The 25,339-nt window shown below is 44.3% G+C and overlaps 1 protein-coding gene across 2 annotated transcripts in view; it reads left to right on the top strand.

The window, feature by feature from the left end:
* The first annotated feature begins 4,515 nt into the window (after positions 1-4,515).
* The window catches only part of LOC126536347 (putative helicase MOV-10), a 61,200-nt gene continuing 40,376 nt past the window's right edge, over positions 4,516-25,339 (top strand). Inside the window, exons 1-5 of one of the 2 annotated variants that reach the window (XM_050183279.3) lie at positions 4,516-4,826; positions 15,914-16,190; positions 20,114-20,275; positions 22,083-22,270; positions 23,317-23,409. In XM_050183279.3, coding sequence (XP_050039236.1) covers positions 4,705-4,826; positions 15,914-16,190; positions 20,114-20,275; positions 22,083-22,270; positions 23,317-23,409 — 842 coding nt within the window. In that variant the 5' untranslated portion in view covers positions 4,516-4,704. Of the gene's footprint in view, positions 4,827-5,326; positions 6,559-15,913; positions 16,191-20,113; positions 20,276-22,082; positions 22,271-23,316; positions 23,410-25,339 lie in introns of those variants that run through there. The other variant, XM_050183278.3, reaches the window with a different exon arrangement.

Raw genomic sequence — 25,339 nt, 5'->3', positions numbered from 1 at the left:
GTTGCTTGAAGGACACAACCTGGCGACTTAAAAGGTAGAAGTGGAGCGTTGCCCGAAGCACATGTTTCTATATTGCGCATGAAATGCTTTTAGCTCCCGTTGTCAGCGGCCGTCGAATGACCCTGAGCCATTATCCGGGCCAGTTTGCGAGAATAAAACGAGATCATAAGGGCAACCAGCCACAACATAAAATAATGCGGTCTCTGACCACTAACCTCTTGTGCAAAACCACATTACGTAGGCTAGTTACTGCCCAAACCAGCTGCAAAAAAATATTGCTTCGAAGTTTTTCATAATGTTAATATCGCTCGAGCTGTAACTTCTTGTACGCTGAAGTTTTATTCATTTCCAGCAGGCGACGTTCAAAAGCCAGTTCCGTCGTCCGGGTTTCGCGTCATCTCGAGAGATGGCGCCATGCTGCGTGGCGTCTTGGCACGGAGGAAGGAAACTAATAGCGTCCTCGATCACCCGCGCCGGTGCGCACCGGGGCGCCTTGGTGCGCACTTTCATCCTCGATTAACTGCACCGGTGCGCACTGACCATCCTCGATCACCGGAAGCGCACCCTGTCGGAGCGGTTTTCCGTTGCCCCGTCTCGCACCGAGAAAATCGGCGGTGCGCCGGAGTGCAATCCCAGCAAGCACTGCGGGACGCGCGACGTGCGCGCGTACTGCCGACTGCCGAACCGCGGACGCTCTGGCCCGATAGCTGCGGTACGTTGCAACGGAGTTGACGGAGTTAGCTAGTGGATTTGTCGGCAATGAGAAAGGAAGCGCTGCTAGTTGCCGCAATCGATAAGCATTCTTCAAGTTCGTCTGACAGCGAAGACGACATGCTGCTCGACCTCGTCCAAAAACAGTGTGGTGAAGAGCGGCCGAAAGTGGACAGGTTCATTGAACGGGCCGTCAGGATTAATTATAAAATCCATTGGTGTTTGCTTGCAACCAGGTATGTCGGAGCACGCAGTTTGACAAGGTTCGAGCGCTTGCCGCAGATGCTCAGCATCTGCAAACAATAAAATATGCGCGCACGCGTGTTCGCGCACGTTTTGCGCGCCAGGGGCAAAGTAGCGCTGCATGCAAGCACCCTGCACTGGGTGCAGTTTTGTCCTCGATGTTGACCCTCCGCAGTGCGGCACCACGGCGGGGCAAAGCGCACCATTCTGGTTTCGGGGCAACCCCGGGGCAAGGTGATCGAGGACGCTATAAGGAGAGGCCCTGACGTCACTCTTTGTAAAGCAAAAGTGAAGCCGGAATTTGGCGTTGCTCATGGCGATGCTCCGCCTTTTGGGCCACCCTCCTCTCTTGTTTACATCTTTCGCGAAACCACGCCGCGCTGCGCGTGGTGTCGCGCGCTCGCGCAACATCTGGCAGAGCACAGTGCAGGTAACACAGCGCAACAAGACACGGTGACTAACGCAAACCCACCCACTCGGCGCCTTTGCCACGGCCCGAAACCTACCAGAGCAACACGTGTGAGCGCTCAAAACCATAACGCCGCCATTGTAACCCAAAAGGCGTGGCCATACAACAAAAAAAATAAAAAAGCAGCAAAAAAAAATGAGAACCTACTACGTCATTTCCGCCACACTTTTTTTCTAGCGCGCGGAGGGGGTAGGGCCTCTCCTTAGTTTCCTTCCTCCGTGCGTCTTGGTATATGGATAAACGAAGGCAACGGATATATGGAAACACAGGAAAAAACCATAACAGTCAAGGGGAAGAGAAATGCAGCCATAATGAAGCACAGAGCGCTATGGGGATACAATAGGTACGAGGTCCTCCGAGGTATGTGGAAAGGGGTAATGGTTCCAGGACTTACTTTTGGAAGTGCGGTTGTTTGCTTTAAATCAGGGGTACAATCAGGACTCGACGGGAACCAAAGGTCAGTGGGTCGCCTCGCATTGGGCGCTCACGGGAAGACTACAAATGAAGCTGTGCAAGGGGATATGGGCTGGACTAGTTTTGAAGTGAGGGAAGCTCGCAGTAAAATTGAGTATGAAGAACGGCTGAGGAATATGGAGGAAAGTAAATGGGCTGGGAGAGTGTTCAGGTATCTGTACAGGCAAAACATTGATTCACAGTGGAGGAAAAGAACTAGGAAGCTTACCAGCAAGTATGCGGCCTGTGGGGTGGGCAACACAGCAACAAAGAAGGTCAAGCGGAAAGTCAGAGAGGCTGAATTAATCTCATGGGTGGCGGCAATGGAAAAGAAACCTGCCATGAATAACTACTTAAGGGGAAAAAACGAAATTAGGAAAGAAACCATTTATGATAACTCAAAGGGAAGCTCATTACTTTTCGAAGCGAGATCGGGATGCCTTAGAACACGCACCTATAAAGCGAGATATAAGAAGGAAGAAGAAGCATGTGCTTGCTGCGGTAAAGCTAGGGAAACGACGGAGCATATTTTATTAGAATGTGAAGACGTCTATCCAGCGGTCGATTTAGGCACCACTGGCCTCCTTGAAGCCCTTGGGTTCGGAGGGAGCAGTCGTAAAGCAAACAGGTCCGCAATAGACATCAGTAAGAGGCGATTGGAGGATTGGTGGAAGAAAAGTAGGGAAACGACAAAAGACGGAGACGTACAAAAGCACAGTTCGCAATAGGGTATCAGAAAATTTGGACGTGGTAGTTCATAGTGTTTTTTTTTTTTTTTTTCATTGGTTAACCTAGGTAGGATATTAAGCAGCATAGTAGCAAGAGCTTGGTGGCGCAAGCCACCGCCCCGTTCCAAAGGGGACGCTCATAACATCCATCCATCCATCCATCTTAAGAGTCACTGGAGTGACTCCCTCTATGGCGTCTCCTTCAGGCGCTTGTACCAAAACGTTGCATATCGGCTTAGCGGTTATGGTGTTGCGCTGAGCACGTTGTCGCGGGCATCAAATCCCGGCCGCGCTGGCTGCATTTCGTTGCAGGCAAAACGCAAAAACGCCCGTGTCCCGTGCATTGAAGGACGTTACAGATCCCCTGGTGGTCAAAGTTAATCCGTAGTCGCCCACTACGGCGTGCCTCAAAATCAAATCGTGGTTTTGGCACATAAAATCACAATTCAATTCATTCTTCTAGCTGGGCAGCGCGCGCTCTGTCCCCCTGACGTCTTTCGCTGCCTGACGTGCTGCCTTCAGCCGGTTTTCTTCTAGCTGGGCAGCGTCAATGTGGACCAGTGCACAAGCATGGCTTGGGGCCACTATGTCACCTTAGACGTTGACCCAAGCAAGAGGCCCGACCTTCTGCCGACTTCCAGACTTTACCAACTGTTGCCCATCAGCCAAGTTCCGTTGGCTGCTGCCCATAAGAGTTTAACTCTGTGTCGTTACCAGCATGCATGCCCATTTTAATATTGTGGCTATATATCGCATGATCCCTAACCAATCTCCTTTGCCAGTTGCCATTTCATGCTTACATCTACTCTCGATTACGGGAGAACCAACAATTTTTGTATACAGTCTTTAGTGATGAACTAAAGCCAAGGCCCGAAACATATGAGCCGTGAACTGCATTCAGTCTCCGTCGCGCTTATAGATGGACATGCTGCGCCATCGGCGCGATTCCCCTCCTTTTGCGTGGCCTCCAAGATCACCAATGCGTGCTAAGATGCTAATTAACGCCGAGAATCAATACCTCGTCGCCCGCAGACGTTGTCGTAATCTTTGTCCTAATCTATGGCTGTTCAAGCGCTACTATTACTTTTACATGTTACTGTAATAAATACCACTTAAAAAAATCGTAGTGCAACAGTAATGCATCGGGCTGCTGCGTTTGAGAAAACTATGTGACACGGGTTAGAATCCGCCCGCTCGCACCGGATAAACGTTAAAGGATTTTTGTTTTTTTATTAAAAGCGTCGTGAGATGACTGAAGCATAAGAATATTGATCATATAAAAATTGTTTCTGTGCACTTCAACGATCACCGTTTCGTTTCTGCGCATTAAAATTGTTTCCGTGCACTTCAATTATCCCTATTATAGAAGGTATCCACATGAAACCTCCGAAATTTCAAAATGAAAAGAAAAAAAAAAAGGGGGGGGGGGTTGTACCTTGCACTCAACGCCGACACTTGGGATGACTTGGGTCGCACGGGATTGTATCGAAGTATTTGTTTCGAAAGAGGTTTCGAGCAGTAAGCAAATGACGCCTGCGTGAGCTGCTCACCGAAATCGTGTGCCTCGAGAACCTCCTCGGTTCTTGCACAGCCATGTGTGTGGCGATGTTTGCGACGGTGAGCTGTCACGCTAGTTTTATATCAATCGAATTAATTTATTATGAACAATCCGCGACAGCTGGAATCACTATAGATACAAAGGAAGTGCTCTTTTCGATAAAATGGTGCTCTATAAATCTCCGTTCGATGTTACTAACCACGCTTAAAAGATTTACAAAAGCTGCAGTGCAGAGGTTCGCGGTAAAATTAATTTTCCTGCGCTCGGAATCAAAACCGAAACTGCCATCATCCGACCGGAATTAACTCGAGTCCATTTGTAGTCGGCATAGCGCCCTGTAGGCTATGCTTCGCACGTGGTATGGCGCTTGTGTTCATCTGTGCCTTCTGTGCGCTGTCGTCTGCGAAGTTTGTGTGGCGGTATTTGAAACGTGTCATGCGCTCTCAACACATCATGGAATGAAGTTGTCTCTTTTCAAGTCAGCGTGGCCGTACTCAAAGATAAATGCACGCCCAGCGACTACCGCAAACATACATTAAAACATGTTTACGCTAATGGGCAGACTGATCTCCGCGGCACTTGATAACTTTTTCAACCTGTATGAAGAAGCGAAGTACGAGCCAGAAGATTCTGTTGCTGCTGAAGATGCTACCGATTGTACAGAGTGAGTCTCCGAGTCAGCTATTGAATTAGATCTGCATTTGAACTGCGTGAATTATTTGTTTGTTTGTTTACCCTATTTAAGTCGAGATCACTTTGGTCGTTAGTGAATATGCACACTGCAATATCATGACTAACTGTCATGCTCATTTCTTATTTTGGTTGTAAAGGCTGCCATTTAGCTGCCGGCAATGTCGTGCCATTAGTGAAGGCATCGGTGAAGGGCATGCTTGCTCTGCCCTCGAAGGAACTGTAATATATATGTGACGGGTGCGCTAGATATGTCACAGAACGATTGGTTGTAGTGGCGGCGATCGCGCATCGAAGAGACAGCTCAGAAAAGGCAGTCACGTAAAGCAGATCCGCTGGCCTGAAATTGTTCATAAATATATCGCTTGACACTCGATCGATCGTATGACGTGCGCGCGAGTCATATACATGTCTAAGAAATAGTTCGAAATTGGGGTCAATGGCGCAGGAACGCATATAAGCGCAAAACCTGTGAACAATTCACAACATGAGCGCATTGGAAATGCATATGTTCCCTGAGGAGGTTAACAGAATGGTGATTTGTGCGAGTTTGAACAGTTGAGTTACGATGGCGGCGAGCGCAGTACGCAAAGCAAGGGAGAAAAAAAGTGTAACGAATACACAGCCCTCATGAATGACCTGAGAAGGTGTCCGCGGAGTCGGCGCGCGGACCACATGGTCTGAAAACTTCGGAGCGGAACTTGCAAGTGACCGCGCCCAACTTCGCTGCTTATGGTTAGACGGTCTCTCTGTTTTGTTTCGTGTCTTCGGAGACGTGTCTTCATCTTGTCAGCTAAGTTATCCTGCTCAGTCTTTCTTGACAGCAGCTTCTGGAGCCCACGAAGAGGTATTGATCTGTGCAAGCGGGCTGATCTGCAATGCTTGAATGCAAAAACAAGACTCATCCATAGGATGTTTGACTTTGATTCAGCGCGTTCTACCTCTGACATCGAAGTAAGCTAACATGCAAAGCGCATGACCATTGCAAATGTCATGTTGCCAAAGAAGTGGGTCTCGTTTACCAGTGATATGGGTGGCCGCATGTAGCACGATTAAGCTTTGCAGCTTCTGCTTCTGTCGAGAAGTAGCGGGTCATTGCTGGCATTGTCCGCTCGCATATTTTAGAAAGTAACATTAGCTGATAGGTCTAACGGGGCCAGAGTAACAATATTTCTCTTTTCGTTCTTGACATTAAATGCGAATGTTTAATGGTATATCAGCGCGGTACCATTGAACGAGACTTTTTTGTATGCAGCCGAGCTTTGCAGGGCAGCCTACTTACAAGCGTTTGTCGAGTTTTACGGCGCGTCCTTTGGCGACGATCGGAAGACACGGGGGTGATGGGCGCCGATAAGGCAAACGGATCGAGGGAGCACACACAGAAGCGATCGAGGAATACAAACTTGGTACGCAAGTCGTCAGAATTGGCTGGCCTTTCTTTACCCCAAAACTGGGCACGTGCTTCCCTCGTGTGCTGGTCAAGCCCGCGTGCCCACGTCGTGCCGATCGAACGCCTCCGTTAGCGCCTGGATCGGAAGCATGGGTAAACGTTCGAAGAAACGTAGTCAGCTTGCCGTCAGTACTCCGAAGCCGTCGTTAGCACGAGCTGAAGTAGTGCCTCCCACGGCGACTTCAGCTGCTACTGCTTCAGGTGACCAGCAGCCGCGCAAGCGCAAGAAGTGGAAAGCGAAACACCGCCGGAGAAGGTATAACTGTACAGTGTGTTTGGTTCTACGTTTGTGTGCTTGCCGCGCGCTTAGGTGTAGTGATCAGGTGCACGCGTCTTTTAAGCTGCAGCGCGCTGCTGGCCTTCGTTCAATGGCGACGGCTCGGTCATGTTTCCCGGTGGTTCGTTGCGTTGCGTGTGCGACAACAGCCGCTGAAAGAAAGGGTGGTCGGAGAACATGTCTGTGCGATTAACCAAACACGGAATTGATCATCAAACCAAAAGCACAGGGCTGAAGCTAGTGGCCTGGGTGGCATCTTAATTGTATGTATGGTATGGTCCGCGTTCCTACCGCCTCTTAAATTGGGCCTGGCACGAAGAAGCAGTCGCAAAAGAAACGCGCTTTATTAATGCTACCACAATTATACGAACGCTCGAGGCGCATTCGTGCCGTCGACGTTGGCGCTACCGCCTTGCTGTCCTGCTATCGACGGCGCATGAGTGGCCTGCGCGTGGAGAGGTCGAAGGCCTCCAGAGCCGCGCGCAGGCCGTTTCAGTCCAAAAAGCGACGAAGCCAAGCGGACGCTTCGACACGCTCCGCTCAATCGGCCCTGCCGGAGCTCGGGCAGTGTTGTGGCTACCGCTGTTGGCATCAACGTTGTGCGCAAACATGTTAGCGTACCTGCTGAGTGCCTTTAGTCACTCAGTCATTATGAGACACATTCTCATCTTAACTCTAAACCTTGCTATCACTTGGAATGCTTCGCCTTTGGGCAAAACTACAATTTTTTTTTTACAGCGAAGCTGTGTATGGCTAACTGACTCGTCCATCTGTCTGTTGCCTCTATGCGAAAACTCCTCCTGTGCAACCCCATGCACGTGCACGAAAAAAAAGGGGGGGGGGTGCACATTATAGGCTGGGCCAGTAGTGACGTTGCTCTCCGTCGTAGCTGAGCGCGCATGCAGCAGTTTTTCTCTGGCTGCAAAATGGGTAGGCCACATGTCATGCATACTCCTGAGGAACAGGCAGCTTTCAACCAGCAACGCCACAAGCAGAATGGGAACGAGCTTGTCTATGCCAGGCCGATGCTAGGCTGGGCACAAAAACAGGCTTGTGCAGCCGAGGGCAAGCAGCAACTGCGTACCGAGGATATGGCGGCCTACCAAGCCGTTGGGATTAAACCAGTGATAAAAACACCAGGGCCACATCTGTATGGAGTGCCTTGGCGGTGATTTCTTGTTTATGCTGCAGCTGGCTTAAATTTGGAAAATCAATTACTGGAACAGAGATCTGCCACTCCGCTTGGACGATGAGCCAGTCGTCGCATGCACATTAAGTACATGTTGCAATGGACAGAATAATTAAATTTGAGCCCGACAGAGGGTGCACTTAATCATACCACAACAATATGAATACAGACCGAAGCTGTTTAGTGGCCGTGCACAAGAATAAAAAGAAAGCAATGCAATCATTCTACACAAATTACTTCATGCAAGTCCCTTCTAGGAATGGTGCCTCTTTTTAACTAACACTGCATACATGCCCCCAAAACTTCATCTTTATAATACAGGTTACTTCTATTGTGTTCCTTCAATCTAGTTTTCACTTTTAACCAGTAGGGCCCATATTTAACTTGCAGGAGTCGGGAAGCTTGGCAGAGGCCTTATGTCCATTCCTGAGAGCCCCGCACTGCCTTCATATTGGAAAGGCCCACTCCAGGGGCCCAGTGATTATGACATTCTGCCGTTTCCGCTACTGACTCGGCATGATATCGCAGTTTCAATTCCCAGCTGCAGTGGCCAGGTTTCTGTGATGGTTGAAAACTAATGTGTTTAGTTCCTTGAGAGGTGTGTGTACAGGGTGTTAAAAAATTCCATGTAGTCTAAATTAATTTTCAATATAGCTTCGCCATAGCCTCTGTTTTGTTTTGGGACATTGTACCCCACCAGTCAATCTATCAAAATAGAAAGAGTGGAAGGAAAAACATGGAAAAAGGAAGGGTTGAGACAGAAAAAGGCCAGCAAGTATTGTGTGCCCTGGCTTCAAAAATTGGCTGCCGTTTCTTGGGAAAATGCACTGAGGGAGGCACAAAGCTAAAGCTTCGTCTAAAGAGGAAGGGACCTACTTCGCTTTCTCTATTCAAATACATGTAAAACATGGAAAGGTTTTTATGAAAGAACTGCCAAACTGACTTGAATAAAACTGGTTACAAGCCTCAGATGCTGTTCATTAATTTATTTGTGTAAGTTCATAATCTTGGGGCCCAGATACATGGAAGAAAATATTGAAGTTACACTTAGGGTCAAAGTTTTTTTAAGTGAATTAGGAGGTGGCAGCAGTGGTGGTTGAAAGATAGTTTCGATTAACTTTTCTTTGGGAAAAAGAAGAGTAAGCATTAGCATTGTTGCAATCAAACTTTGTACCTTCTTAGTGTGATTATCAATCCAAAATAGCACTTAACATAGGCTGAAGAACTGATCTTTAACTATATAATCAAGAATCAAGTAATATATTGTCAGAATCAGAATGACAGAAGCATTCATGGCTACATAGGTAGAATTGGAAAGATAGCATATTTTTCCAGAATTATTTTCGGAGTTGAGGGGTTAAGTAGAATGTTGGTGGTTATATATTATGGACAAGGTGCAGATAGGATTGTATGTTTAGATTCAAGCTTTCGGCCACTCTTCAGTGACAATGAGTGCTAGGTAGGAATTGTTATGCTTGGGGAAACAACTGATCTTTCACAATGAGGTTGGCTTAGTGGATGTTAAAATAATCAGAGGAAAGCAAATGCACTTGCATCATGGAGTTAATCCCTTAAGTGTTTTATTTGCTTTTTTTTCTTATGGTTTATATAAAACTTCATTTTATCAAAAACCCTTTCATCAAAAACCTTTTGCAACCAATTTGCTTAATGTTTTCAGTGTGAGAACATCATTTTACCTCTTCATTGTACAATATATGAGGTGTTTTATTTTGTTAACAGACTCTTTAAAAATCAACCGTGATATATAGCACAATTCTACTGCTTCAGCTAGATTACTCTCAGAGGAAGACAAAATTTGCACGAAAAATGAGAGAATATTTGGGTAATTAACACAATTTAGCTAGTAAACTTTCAAACTAATTACCTTACGCCACATATTGTTCATGAATTATATCTGGTGACTCAAGTCATATCTACTTGCAACAAATTCTGAGGGTGACACCAGTTTCGAGATATGTGTTCCCAAAGTTAGGGAAGAAATGCATTGGTGTTCCAGTAACTTTTGACCCTCAGTGCATAAAAAGGCACTTTGTTAAAGAAGTAAGTGGAACAACAGTGCGTTTTTACAGCAAGTTCGACTGTGCCTATCTCAAAACTGGTGCTAGCTTCAAAGTTTGTTCAAAGTGGATGTGCCTTGTTAAATCACTGGTTTCAATTTGTGCATTACAATGTGTGTGCTGAAGTAATTAGTCGAAAATTTAGCTTGACAAATATTGACAATTTGTTATGCATATTGATTTCTGGCGTAAGTGTACCTCTTCGAGTATTCCGGTTCCATAATTAGATTTGTGCTAAATGCCATGGGCATCAGAAGAGTATAGGCTTGGGCTGGTTGGTAATACATGGTTACACTGGAAGCATAGCACGGGAAGGACGGTCGACAAAGACTAGACAGAACAAGCGCTAACTTTCAACACAGTGTTTATTGCGGAAGAGGGGCATATATATGCAACTGATTCTGCTGAGGGAAAGAAGGACATAAAAGCTTAACAAAAATGCCACATGCCGTCATGCCATGAATTCAAGCTCTGCAGTTGATAATGCCACAGACGGCCTGCTGACGCATAGATCACCTGCCCGTGCAATCTCAGATGCTTCCTTGATTTGTCTTGTCAGGTCTTTGCAGTGCCGGTACAAAATGACCGTCTTATCGAGCAAGGGATGGCAAGGTGCTTGTGCAACACACTTTTTACAATGAGCCGCCAGATGACCGTCTGCGGAAGTATTGCCCATTTGATTACTGTGCTCTTGGAGATGCACATTCAAACATCTGCCCGTTTGTCGAATTTTGTACACAACCCCCCTCCTGCAAGGCACATAGGCATGTCTGTGTTTAATTGTGCATTGAGGCTCCCATGTTCGAGTAGGGCAGATCTTTTTGCATACACTTAACAGCTTTTTTAGCGCCATGAAAACTACATTTATGCCAGAACATTGCCCTACCTTCCTTAGATTGTGACACACCTTATGTAAGTAAGGTATCACAACTACTTTTTCTTTCTTCCTTTTTTCTTCCATTTTCCTTTTCTCTTCCGTTCTCTGCTCGTCGTTCATGCAACCTTTAAAAATTCTATTGACATTAAGATAAAACACCCTGTATATATGCTTGTCATTGCCTCAAGCGGTGTAATTAGAAACAATGAAAAATTCTTTATTTTAATCTGTTTCAAAATCAAATATATTAGGCAGCAAAGTTCTTTGCCAAAGAAAGTTTTTCGTGCAGTTTCACACTTCTAAGACAGATCAGAGTCAAACAGCAATTTTATTTTGCACGCAGAACTCATGTGCAAGCTTCCTGGCAGACTCCATCATTCCAAATCTGCTAAAAGGTGCAAAAAGCATGTGATTCCCAAAACATGGTCTTTCAGCGCTGAAAAAGTGCTGCTGTCTATGTTTTAGGACACTGAAACTTAAACAATGCGGTCACAATAAATGCACCCCTCCAGCGCTGATGAAATGGCTGCCATCTGTGTTGTAGGACATGGAAAGTTAAACAATGCAGCCTTGCGGCCTTCTAGGCGCTGAAAAAATGTGCTGATGCCTATGTAGTAAAAAAAAAAAGAGTTATATAACTACGGATTTCAAGCGCTGGCACTGCAGCCATTTATGTAGTAGAAGAAAAACACAGTGAATGTGCTGAGTTCGTCGAAATAGCTTTGGAAACAGAATTATTGCCGTTGACAAGCTGAGCTCGTCCAAAGCAAAATGAACCAGGATTGCATTGACGAGCTGAGCTTGTCCAAAACACTTGAGGGGCTAAAAGCAACCAAGGGTTAGTTTGATTAATGGCAAAAGTGAGGAGGTTTAAATTAAATAAACCTATTTTCTTGGTTAAGAATATGAGATGTGTTGATTGATGGGGCTTCCATATTGCACATGCAAAGTTTTTTTTTCTTTAGCCATACAGAATTATTTTTATATTGCTTGTGGAAGATAGCATAATTCTAGTCATTAAGCTAGATTATTCAAAGAAGTGGACATTACTTTCATGAGAAATCAGAATTAATAATTGACTAATTACCAAAATTCACGAGTTAACTTTTTGATTAATCACTTTAGGCACTTATTGTAATTTATAAATTGCACCCAGTGAGTTAAGGTTTCCACGTGGAACAAATTCTAGGGTGATGCCAGTTTCAAGCTATTTGTTCCCCAAATGTGCATTGAAATGCGTGAGTGTTCCAGTTACTGTGGTGCTTCAGTGCATATAACGGCAGTTTGTTAAAAAACTAAACGGAACAATAGTGCATTTTCACCACAACTTTCATGGTATTTATCTCGAAACCTGTGCGATCCTTGGAAGTTGTTCCAAATGAATATGCCTTGCAAACTCACCAGGTACAATTAGTAAACTGCAATATGTACTGTAAGTTAACCAACGAAAAAGTTAATAAAGAATTAATTAGACAACTTTGTATTTTGATTTCTAGTGCAAGTAAAGTCTGGCACTTTGAGTAATCTAGCTGAAGGACTACAACTATGCTATGTACCACAGGTGATTTTTTTAAAAATTCTGTATGATCTAAATAAAATGCCCCATATGTAGCCATTGAGGTCCTATCAAGAGTTGTTAAATATTAAGCTTTATGGGGTCATTGACACAGAATGCTCTCAACTATTGCATTAAAAAAAGAGCAATTATATGTACGAGGGTTGATCCAGAAATAAGGTTCCCAAAGAGCTCCAGCCACGCGGAAGGAAAGGTGCAAGGTGAAATCCAGCAACACTGCTGCGTGCGGCTGTTCCCCCACTCTCGATTCCCTCCGGCCGTGCTTTGCTGTGCCACTCATTCTTAGCTCAGTAGCCAACCTTAGTAACTTGCGATTCGCTGATGATATTGCCTTGCCTAGTAACTCAGGGGACCAATTGCAATGCATGCTCACTGACCTGGAGAGGCAAAGCGGAAGAGGGGGTCTAAAAATTAATCTGCAGAAAACTAAAGTAATGTTTAACAGTCTTGGAAGAGAACAGCAATTTACAATAGGTAGTGAGGCACTGGAAGTGGTAAGGGAATACATCTACTTAGGGCAGGTAGTGACGGCGGATCCGGATCATGAGACGGAAATAATCAGAAGAATAAGAATGGGCTGGGGTGCGTTTGGCAGGCATTCTCAGAACATGAACAGCAGGTTGCCATTATCCCTCAAGAGAAAAGTGTATAATAGCTGTGTCTTACCAGTACTCACCTACGGGGCAGAAACCTGGAGGCTTACGAAAAGGGTTCTACTCAAATTGAGGACGACGCAACGAGCTATGGAAAGAAGAATGATGGGTGTAACGTTAAAGGATAAGAAAAGAGCAGATTGGGTGAGGGAACAAACGCGAGTTAATGACATCTTAGTTGAAATCAAGAAAAAGAAATGGGCATGGGCAGGACATGTAATGAGGAGGGAAGATAACCGATGGTCATTAAGGGTTACGGACTGGATTTCAAGGGAAGGGAAGCGTAGCCGGGGGCGGCAGAAAGTTAGGTGGGCGGATGAGATTAAGAAGTTTGCAGGGACGACATGGCCACAATTAGTACATGACCGGGGTTGTTGGAGAAGTATGGGAGAGGCCTTTGCCCTGCAGTGGGCGTAACCAGGATGATGATGATGATGATGATTGCTGATCCCGCCAAGTGCGAGATTCATTCTGTAATTCGCTTTTTGCACGCCAAAGGGACTCCACCCATGGATATTCATCGTAAGTTGACAGAGGTGTGTGGCAACAAATGTGGTGCGGGGACTTTAGTGCCGGTCGGAAGGAAGTCCACGATGAAGAATGGAGTGGAAGACCGTCAGTTTCGGAGATAGTTATCGAGATGGTCCAACGTGAAGTGCATCAAAACAGGAGGATCACTGTCCGTGAACTTGTTGCTCAGATTCCTGGGAGTTCTTATGGAACAGTAGAAAGAGCTTTGACTGAAAAATTTGGGTATCACAAGTGTTGTGCTCGATGGGTACCGCAGCCATTGACATCAGACCACAAGGAGAAACACCTTGACTGTGCTCGCCAGTTTCTTCAAGAGTGTCAAGGAGATAAGGAAGGATTGCTGGACTCCATTGTTATGGGAGACGAAACGTGGGTGTTTCATTTACTCCCGAAATGAAACAAAAATCCAAACAGTGGCGTCACCCAGAGTCACCAGTCACAAAGAAGTTCAAACAAACTTCTGCTGGCAAAGTCATGGCCAGTGTTTTTTGGACTCCTAAGGGGGATACTGGTGATCGGTTTCATGGAACATGGGACAACAATCAACTCGGACAGTTTTTGTGCAACACTAAGAAAACTCAGGCGAGCTATCCTGAACCGTTGGCGAGGACGACTGGCAGCCGGTGTAACGCTGCTTCACGACAATGCCCGACCTCACGTCTCCCGTCAAGCCCAGGAACTTCTGGCAAACTTTGGGTGGACTGTCATGCCATACCTACCATACAGTCCAGACCTCACGCCTAGTGATTATCACTTGTTCCTCAAGTTAAAGGAACATTTGAGTGGCCAACACTTCCGCAGCTACGATGAAGTCTAAGAAGAGGTGAAACGTTTGCTCAACAGGTTGGTGGTGGAGTTCTATGACACTGGGATACAGAAATTGGAACACCGTCTACAAAAATGCGTAGAAAAAGATGGTGATTATGCAGAAAAATAGAGCAAAGTTTCATTTTTGCAATGATCTAAATTTCTTTGAGAATAAACAATATTGTCTATTTATAAAATTGATGGGAGCCTTATTTCTGGATCAACCCTCGTATATATATATATAGTTCAAAGAATAGAATTACATAGGAAAATTAACAGGACCTTACTGACGTTGCCAGGGTCCGTTCTGAACATGTCCGAAACGTCAGTAAAATCCTTACGTGCCTATATTTGTGAACTATTTCTGTGCCGGATCCTGTGATTCTATGCTTCACTGATACATATATATTATAGCACTATACACTATCTTAATGACACAAGCTCGTCTGTGTTTCATTGTGTTTGCCAGTTGTTTCAAGAAATTATCATATTTTTTAATGAGCTAGTGAGGCCAGGGATAACATAATGCACCAACGAGCAGATGACAATATTTACTGGTTATTGGTATGGCATGTGGCATAGAAACAACAATCAGATGCATATAAGTAACATTCTAGTTGAGGTCAAGAGAGAGGGATGGAGTTGGGCATGTTATGTAATGTGCGAAATAGAAGAACAATGGTATCTTAGAGTAACAAAATGGGTTCCAACAGGAGGGAAATGCAGTATGTGTGCAGTCGGAGATAACACGGTGTGATGAGAAGGAATTAGCTGGTATGGGCTGGGTTTGGTTGATGCATGACCAGCCTAAACGAACATATTAGGAAGAGGCTTTTAAAGCATAGCTTTCCTTGCGAATCCTCTTGAACTTGGCTGCTGCTGCTGCCTTACTGAATAGCTTGTATACAGGGCAACACCCACATAACAAATTGACGCACACATACACGTGCATGCACACACACAAACAAGCAAACAAAAGCACATCTTTTAATTGAAGCGAAGAATTCTATGCCTTCTTTCCTGTAGTTTGGGGGGTTTGGTTTCTTGCTAAGTAAAGTGGGCTGATTCCAGAGATGGCCTAATCTACTGTCACATAGGTCACATGGTGCAGGTCCCCGCATCTTGCTGGCCAGGTGCATAATTGGTATGCTACAAAACATAATGCGGAAGATAAGCAGTTTTATAGCATTTAAATGATTCACGAAAGCTGCACTTCACGTAGATTCTACAATGTATGTTGGATCTAGATAATTCTTTTTATTCTTAAAAACGTGAACTCTGTGAACCGTGAAAAAAATGGCAAATGCCAGAGTGGTCTAATAATTTACTCTAACTATTCCTACAAACAGGGTTTAGTTTCGGTACCCAAAAGGTGGATGTGTTATGATGTTATGGTACATTGGCTCGCTATATTTCTGTGGTTACTGTGGCTGCCTCATGTGAGTGCAGCTGAAATGAATGTGCACAGCTCACTTTTTTATTTTTCAATGAGCACTGTCACCATATGTGGCCTTATTGCTATGCGACATAAGCAAATTTTGCTCTGCATCATGATGTCACACCAGTGTCAGCAAGTCTGGTGTTTCAAGATAACTTTAATTTCAAATTAATATACCCACACAGAAACGAAGAGCCAATCCTTGGCGAAATCACGCACCTGAACCCCATCCAGCAGTATGGGATCATCAACGAAGAGTACTACTTCAAGCTGAGCCTGGCACCGGGTGAGCACTTAACCGTGTCCACCAAGGTGCTCTTTCGCCTACATGCCACCAGCCGGCAAGTTAGAGAGCTGTCGGTGCTGCCCGATCCACCGCCTTCCAGCATTGTGGCCAAGGTTACAAAAATGGGCAACCACTGCCTCCACCTCTTGGACGTCGCCAGACCTGTCCAGCTGTCGGTATGTTGTACAGTCAATCCCCCACCCCCCAAGCACAGTACTGCACAGAGTTTCTGTAATAGTATTACATAGAGAGAAATATGGCACCACTATCTATGTGAGCGTCCCAACGGGAACTGTGTCACTATGAAAATGATGGGTTATGGGTGTGCAAGGCTTTCCTGAAATGTGGCTTGGACTAAAACATGGTCTTGGCTGCACATATTGGGATCTCTCAAAATTAAGACTTAATAAAAAAAAAGTTCCAATTCGCCCATACCCAGTTAGTCGTGATCGGATCTTCAACTTGGTGTTGACGGCTGCGAGGAAGAGTTTAAACCTTTGACAGCCTCTCTCGTGTGGACGCGGCTCGACAAAAATGCTTTACCACAAGTACCTCTGCGATTTCTTTTCCTAGCTGCACCACGAGTGATGCATCACATGGAGGACAACCAAGGCATGCTCAATTTCTGTTTGTTCCAAGAAATGTCAAGCTTCGTATAAACTGTTCCTGTGGGCACGTGAATCTACAATGTAAAAACAGAAAAAAGAACTACAGTAACAGACAATAGCACATAACAAATGAGCTGCTGATACTGCAATAACGAAATCTGTTCACAACAAATCAGTCACGTAAGAACTTGGGAAATATTGGCAGTTTTCTTTTAAAAAAAACAAAAAAGGGACAAAGAACGTTGACACAGGAAGGGTAGAAAACTACGTTTACATTAAAAAAAAAAGAAAACCTGCATTTTATATGTTGTTTTAGTAAAGGTGACCGTTGCGATAGGTGGAACAGTATTCACCAGATGGGGACTTCATAGTATGATGGCTCTCAACTCTTTCTTCACCAGGCCTATAGAAATTGATCAATTTTTCTATATGTTAAACATTTCCATTGGAATTGTTCTAGTAGCAACGCTAAGCACTGTCTGAAATGATAACTATTGGTTAGATTTTACCATTTTTGGCAGATTAGTGAGCCTGAAAAAATAAAGCTTCGACTATAGATATTACCGAAGCTAGCCCCCAGTGTTTCTAGCACTTCCTCAACAAAATGATGCTAATCCAGGAGTGCAGATTTTTGGGCTAGTTGGTTCGTTGCATCAATTGAAGTCATAGCGCACATCCTGTCGTCTTTCATGTCCCTGTCAATCCAGCGCTATGACTTCAATTGATAAAATGATGCCAAACTTACGCTTTGGTCGACTCTGCAACATAATTTTTGAATGACAGCAACAGTGAAGATGGAAGCTTCTGTTGGGTTGTCTAATTTTCCAGTCCGATTTAGCGATGTGTCAAACAGCAGGAGGTGCTCATGAGTGCATGTTATTTTCAGCTCTGTGTTCGACTATTATGAAGGGCAACTTCACTTTTCTTGCCATGGGTTGCTTTTATCCATCAGCATTTCCTTCCCGTCGTGCAGGGTTTTCACTGACGCAAGAGCATGTTGTCGATTTCAGACTGACCTCCGAAGGTTGACTAGCAGTCTAATCTTTTGCATGTTGAAAACCACCTGTGCAAGTGAAGTGTTCTTAGTGAATACTGTTCAACATTATACGTTACTGTACAGTACTGTACAGGAACTGAACAAAGCCTGTGAGGCTCCAGTACCAGTTGAACGTACACTAGGCTCGCTTGCTTACACAGGAAAGCTGATAGAATCCAATAATCCAGTATGAGGCTTTAATCAAGTATAACCATGGCTTTTTGAGCTTAAACAGATGCTCCCCACACATTAGGAACATACCCACTTTGACATTTGGTAGGCTACTGCTTTCCCGCATAGCATGGGCTATGCAGAAGTTGAAAATCCCATTGTTTTTTCTTTAGCCTGTCAGTAGCCATTTCTGAATTCATTCCAGTAAAACCTATTACCTGGTAGTTAGAATGCTCTTAATGCTGTCGAGAAGGCCTGGGTTCAAACCTCTGCTAGTGGTTTCGGACCACACCTATGCTGGTATGCTTCATTTGCTTCTTTGTGATGTAGTTGCCACTTTACTAAAGCATCATTCATGGTTGGAGTTGCAGTAGTTTCCACAGTGCATGGGATGGTGTTCACACATCATCATGCACACCATCAGGTACATCAGGTGCGCACCAGCATGCATCTACACACCATCATGCAAAGGGAAATACTATGGACACCGCCTATTGTTAAAAAAATTTACAGAAGATAAAAGATCACTGAATTAGCTTTGCCAGTATGTTAGGGGCTAGTCTGATTGTAACCTATGCCTGAGTACTGGTAACATCTTTTAAATATTATGTAACCAGATCATGGCCCGAAATGCTCCATTTTTAGCAGAAAGTTGATAAATTATGCTGATGATGATTACTTACTTGAAATTTTGTCGTTTTTTTAAATGATCCTAGACATCTTCCTTGTTTTATTTTTTTGTATTATAGCTGTAGATCACTTCCTGTAGTGGTGCATCATAAGATTGTGAAAAGGAAGAACAATCCCTGATTTTCAAAATGGTACCAGGTCTCAAGATTGTGCTTTGCTTTTGTCCCAAGAGCATGTGTGAGACCCCACAACCCACGCTCAACTTTCTGTGGTATTGAAGGGAACACCACAGCGACAGAGCTTCTGCACACATGTTACGGCCCCAAGTAGTTCGGCAGCATTTGACAGTGCTTTTCATTTCTTGAAACAGATACTGACTCAGCATATCTTCTATGTGCAACAGTTCTGTATTTGCCCAAATGCAGAAGGGAGAAGCATAAAAACAAATCAAATTAAATGCTCAGTGGTGCATTTTGTCTTGTTTTGCTGTTGTAAATGAAGTGTTTGTTTTTCTTGCCCAGATTAAACTAACATGGATGAGAATGTGGGACTCTTTATAGGAGCACTCTTACTTGTGCATGCTTTGCCTCCATAGCTTTCTCTTCATTGCACAGAATTTTGTCTTTGAGTATAGAAAAGCAGTTTTTATGGACCCAGGTGGCTTGCTGATCAGCTCTTTGGTATGTGTTTAGAAGTAATTACAAATAATAGGTGCTTACATACCCATTGAGATCATATGTAGGCAAGGCATTTCTCTTATCCATCGTCCCTCGAAGAATTTTACCAGGGTGACTTACTGGCTCTACATTACTAAAAAATTCACTAGATATGTTACTAAGACTCCAGAAAGGCAATGTTGTCATTAAGAGGAAGCTTTAGCTCAGGCCCAACTTCGATCCGGCCTCCTCACGTACATGCGAAATCCAAAAACGCTTTTCTGCGATGACCCCTGGACCGATTTTAATGAAATTTGTTGCATTTGAGAGAGAAAGTTAACTTCTAGTGACTGTCGGAAGCGGATTTTTGATATAGGGCCTGAATTTTGTTGAAAGAATTTTCAAAAATTCATAAGTTTGAAAAACATAGAAGCATGAAGTTTACAGATTAATAGCTCTCCATCAAGAACAGCTATCGCGATTCTGTAAACGGTGTTGTTGGATTATTCTAAGCGGACAAATTCGGTATGTAAATTTATATATTATGTGAATTTTTTACATTGTGTACAGGGGTTCTGCAAAAGCTGTATTTCCATGTTACTCAATTTTTTTTAGGTTCATGTGTAACACATCAGTTTTGTCTGCTTTAGATGTACTATTAGATGCAATTGGCAGAACTGTGATATCATTTTTCATTGCTGAGTTACAGAGTTGTAGACTTGATAATTTTGTTTTCTGAAAATTTGTGATTTTTTGCCAATTTTTAATAAAACATTGACGACCTAAATTTAACATTTGGAATGAACAGTCACTAGATTTGAAGTTTAAATGCAACAAACCTCGTCAAGTTTGGTGGAGTGGTTGCCGAGAAAAACGAATTCTCCCTTTACATGTATTTAGGTAGGAGTACCCGAGCTAAAGCTTCCTCTTAAGGTGACTAAAAACTCACTAAAGTTATTGACTTTCTTGCTAAGTTACCAACGCTGCTTTGTCCGCAGGCAGAGTATGAGCCAGACTTCGAGGTGTGCTCAGGTGATTGGGTGCGCCTGCAGCTTGACGAAAAGACTGGCAGTGCAACTGCAGTTGAAGCTCTTCGATCAAAGCACATTATAGGACAGGTGACCCGCCTCACATCTACAGGTGGCATCATTGAACAGCAGGTGAGAGAAACTTTGTCGCTTTTCTTTGCCGCCAGATGTTCTTTCATAGCTACACAAACATACATACACATGTTTAGTATGCAGTGGTAGCTCTGTGTGAAAAATATTTGTGGATTTTACCCAGTACACTGCAGATGCCCACCTGCAGAGAAAAGTGCAACGAGGCAGTGCAAGTGCTCGCATGCACAGACGCTGGGTACACCACTTTAAAAGGTTTACTAAAGGGGTAAATAAGTTCATGAGATGCCGCTTGATAATACAGAAAAGATGCAAAAACAAAAGATGGGTGCCGATGTTGCTCGCTGCGATGCCATGGGTTTTGATGGCATCTGGTCGGACCAAGTTAGTATTATTTTGGTAAAGATGGAATACATCACATTCTAGTGGAGCCAGAAACTGAACTTGGCAAGTTTTGAAAACTTCTACTGCACTACAACGGCCCAAGTACAAGAAAATGCCCTGACATTCGTAATCTCACACAGGCATAACAGTGCTGAAGTTGTGGTGAAAAAAATTAATACTTTATGTAATCAGCCTCTTACTGCAAATTTAAAGCAAATAAATTTTTGAAGGAACACTTTATCGGTATAAACTCATTTAGTGTTTCTCTTTGTGTACCTTTAACTGGGTGCAGCCAGGCTAGGAGATGGCAATTAAAGGAGTACCGGCACAAAAAATTTAAATCTGGGTTTTTATGCTTTAATAAGTAGCTAATTACACAGTAATCACAGCACGATATCTCATTTACTTCAGAGCGTGACAGGTAATTATTTGGAGTCTTGTTTGTAGCAACCACTCCAAGTTTCTGTTTCAGAGAGCAATGAGATGGGCCAGAGAAAGAATGTAAAACACATCTGGGCACGTGATTGCAAAAACCTCTGACATATGCTCTGACGCCCACGCCAGCATGCACGCTGGCGCACAAGCTTTGGCTTGCTAGTTCTACTGTTACACTTGCTTTGCGATGTCCTCGCCACCATCTTCATCCTCGTTTTCGTCGTCCAGCAGTGACGATTTCCTGCGCGCAGGAGTCGCTGCCGTATTAGACGTGGCCAATCACTTTCGATTCAACCCACTAGAAAGTAGTGAGTCAGATATTGTGGCCGGCGACAGCAAGGACGAACCTAAAGACCCTCACATCGGCCACATTCAATGGCAAGACACAAGAAATCGGCATCGGATTCACCACAACAAAAACTGGAGCTTAATTGTGCCATTGCAGCAATCAGAGAGCGCCCCACTACTACAAGCAACAACTGAGAAGAAGAGCACATGCAAATAGCATGACAGCCAACAAAAAATTGTGTTGTAGCATTTTTTTGATTGTTTACAATCCTTCTTTAACATTGATGTCATGAGGCGCTGCGTCTTGTGGTTGGCTGCGCGCATACTTAAAATTGATAATAAATATGCTCCAAGCTATATTCACCGTTAAAGACAATGTGTGTTTGCCCACATAAATCGATCTCACGCATTATATCCACTTCAAAAATTTGTGTCAGTACTCCTTTAATGACACTGGTTGGCTAGTGTACAGGAAGCGAGCACAAATGCACACATAGTTTGAATGTACAGTATTCGTATGTAGAATACAAACGAGTGGCAAAAGCTATCAGGATCATGTCTGCAGACATTCTTTGTTTGTTTGCTACTGCACTCTCAACCGGTCACTACTGCATTACTCGTTTTCAAGGGCAAGAGTTTTTCCTATAGACTGTTTGTGGTTCTCCACGTCTGAGTGCCTTGTCTTCCTGTCATCATCACCATGTAAAACTGTGTTTTTGTTTTTTCTTTTCCTTCCCATCAGATAGTGTTCTCAGGGCACCAGTGGCCAACTGATGCTGCAAGATTGCAAGTTGGGCTGCAAGTCGCAGTTCATGCCATAGAAAGTGACCAGGGCAACCTTGCATGGCGGGCAGTGTCATTGGAGGTGTATGATGAGAAGGCAGAGCCGTCCAGCCCATCCTGCCACAATGGTATCATTGCAAGCAAACTGTGAGTATTTTCATGCTCGCCAGTCATCAGGCATTCCATGACATAGCACAGTCTAAGGCAATGCTATTAGATACGTTGTCATCACAAAATCAGTTTTGGTTTAAGTTACAGGCACTAGGGGCTTTAAATAATAACCCATCTCAGGTTGTCACAGTGTTCTACATAGGTCATGCACTGTATTCGTTTCCAAATAAACTTCTATTGTTTGACTCCACTGTCATTTGACATTGCCAGGTCAGATTCATTAGATCTTTGTGCATGGGCAATAAACTGCACCCTTAAGCACTAATTGAATGAGACGAAATGTTGCATTGTCACATACAAGGGGCATATCATAATGAATTGCACTTGTGAATCTCCTGCACTGCATGGGCCTCCCTATCTGTTGGAGCACCTGTCATGAGTAGTAGGGAGTTGTTTCAGCACCAGGCGGCAGCACGTGCTGGCAGAATCCATTTTGTGGTTGCCATATCTCACATTCCCCACGCGGGTCATGGAGAACGACTGACAAGGGCAGCACTAGACATCGTGGTTCTTGAGGAAGGAGGGCATAATGAGTGCTTTGGAGATTCACTGGGGACTCGCGGTAGTGGGGAGTGAGCAAGCAGCTTGCTCGCATTACCACCCAACATCACGCGGGTGGAAGGCATCATCGTGCAGGAAAGGTGCATCACATTCTCCAAATTCCCCCCACTTGGCACCTTCCGACTATCATCTGTTCGGAGCCATGAAGAGACCCTTGCATGGTCAGCATTTTGCTAACATGTGGGGGCTGCAAGACGCTGTCTGGCCTTGGTGTGCAGCCCTTCAAAGATGTGGTTCCAAGAGGGCCTAGCAAGTCTCCCTCACCGGTGGCAGCATTGCTCTCCAGGGCAATTATGTTGAGAAAGTGGACTTGAAAGAGATATGGAATGCCTTTCTGTCTACCTAAACAAAAATAAATAAAGTGTAATTCATTATGGTACGCCCTTCATATCAGCTACCTTTCATTCTCTAAGTAAGCTGCTGCGGTTTTAAGCCACCTCCTCTTCGTGCCTCCCCTGCAGCTGTCGTATCCCAGATGGCCTTGATGTCCCAAAGGAAGTTGACTTTGGCCAAATTTGTCCCGGGGAAAGTCACTCCTTGCAGCTTTGCATCACGTGAGTACAGTTTCTCCCTTCATCACCGCTTCTCATGGCAGTTCTGTGACCCTCCTGCATGCGTAAAGGTCAACTGCAGTGAAATTTTCTTGGACTAAATTGCTAACATTAAATGAGTAGTGTGTGCAACTGAAGCAGTCTTGACAGAGCTGCAAGGCTGGTAATTGTCTGATTTTCTTATTAGTAGCCTTTGAATAGCACCCAAGCAGTTGACGTGTGCAATTGGTGGTTAGCAGATACGCCGCAAGTCCCAGTATGTCGCCTCCGAAATTTTTTCAGCACACTGTTGGCAGCTGTGGATGGCACCCAGTATCAGAGGCCATATCGAGGACCAGTGCTTTCCGAGTCGTGTAACTTCTGGCGAGTGGTGGGGGGGTATCAGTTTTGGCATCAGGAATGGATACTTTTGCGAGCCTTCCATGACTCATCTGCTTGTACATCAGACTTAAAATTTTCGTGGAGGCTGCTGTATATGTACACTATCTGGAACTAGGCTTTATGCATGGCCCAAAATTTTATTGCAGTTGGCCTTCAAATCAGTTTAGCAGCCCTCTTCCTTCAAGTGTGATAGCATTTGCTGCTCTTGCATTCTAGGTTCAGTATCCTTATTTTGTACAAGACAACAACGTACATCACTGCTGCAGAATTGGAAGTTAAAAAAAAATGCAGGCTGAAACTTTACAGTAAATTGGCTGCCTTAGCCAAGTGCACCTATGGGAGTTTCGGGAGGGCCATCTCTTTTCTTCATGTGTTGTTGCTACCAATAATTTGCTTGGCTGACTTGGCCTTGCATGGCAAAGAAAAACAACACTTTGCTCAGCACAGTTGCTGGGTATTGAACTCTTGCTGCTGTGGTTATCTGTAGAAGGGCTTCAGGCATTCTAACCACTGAGCTATTGCTGAATGTGCTCGGCAGTTTGTGCAAGGTTTAACATACGTGACACAGACTACACGAGTGATAGTGCCGTGCACGTTTTGGGGATAACAGCAGGCAATATATGCTTGCACAGCATACCTTGCACTGTACTGGTTGCTAGGTACATTGTGCAGCAATTGTTGATAGATTTAATCTCAGCACAGCAGTAATTGACTGTGCTTTTCCCTCAAAGACTGTCTTAGATGTCGGTAAGCGAAGGTTCGACGAAATCCATACAGTTTTTTCTGGTGGCAGGGCTCAAGCTGCCACTGAACTAACCTTCACAGGCACAGATACCACTCACCCACTGACCACTAAGTTATCACCAGTTGAACCTCGCTTTAACAAAAGTTGCATCCAACATGAATATACCTTCATTATGTTTGATATTTTATTATTTAATATACAGTAAAATCTTGTCAATTCAGCTCTCCTCAATTCAGAAAATTGGATAATTTGGACTTGTCGCTTGGTCCAGGCAGGTGTATGCATTATTTAATGCAATGAAACTCTTGTTAATTCGGATGCATTTGGCGGCACATTGGGTCATTTGGACAACTCTCGAAGCTCGGCATGCACCGGAGCGACGCAAACCAGCGAAAATGGCATTAGCGTCCACTAAAACAAACGAAGTCCGCATTGCCATAGTCATAAGTGGAAATCGTACGTGACTGACAGCAATGCCAGAAAGCTTCATGCCAAGTTGAGCCTCTATAATGCCTTTATTCTTGCATTTATCACCGCGCATAGCACTGTGTTGTGCGGGAAAATAATTGGGATGTGCATGGGATAGTAAAAAGTATCTCAAATGAAGGAAATTGCGAGGCCTTCACTGCTGCGAGGGCTATTCAGCCACGAGATAGCGAGAATTGCAGCTTCCACACTGCTTTTGTACAAAATAGAGACAGGATTGGCTCATTCGTTCAGTAAATAAAAGCGTGTTGACGTAGTAAGCATTTGTTTATTGTTTTCTTGATACCCTCGATAATTCAACATTCAGGTAACTCTGACATT

This window comes from Dermacentor andersoni, chromosome 4, assembly GCF_023375885.2.
Source record: "Dermacentor andersoni chromosome 4, qqDerAnde1_hic_scaffold, whole genome shotgun sequence".
In the NCBI taxonomy this organism is placed as follows: Eukaryota; Metazoa; Arthropoda; class Arachnida; order Ixodida; family Ixodidae; genus Dermacentor; species Dermacentor andersoni.
This window is presented reverse-complemented; position numbering and strand designations above follow the sequence as displayed.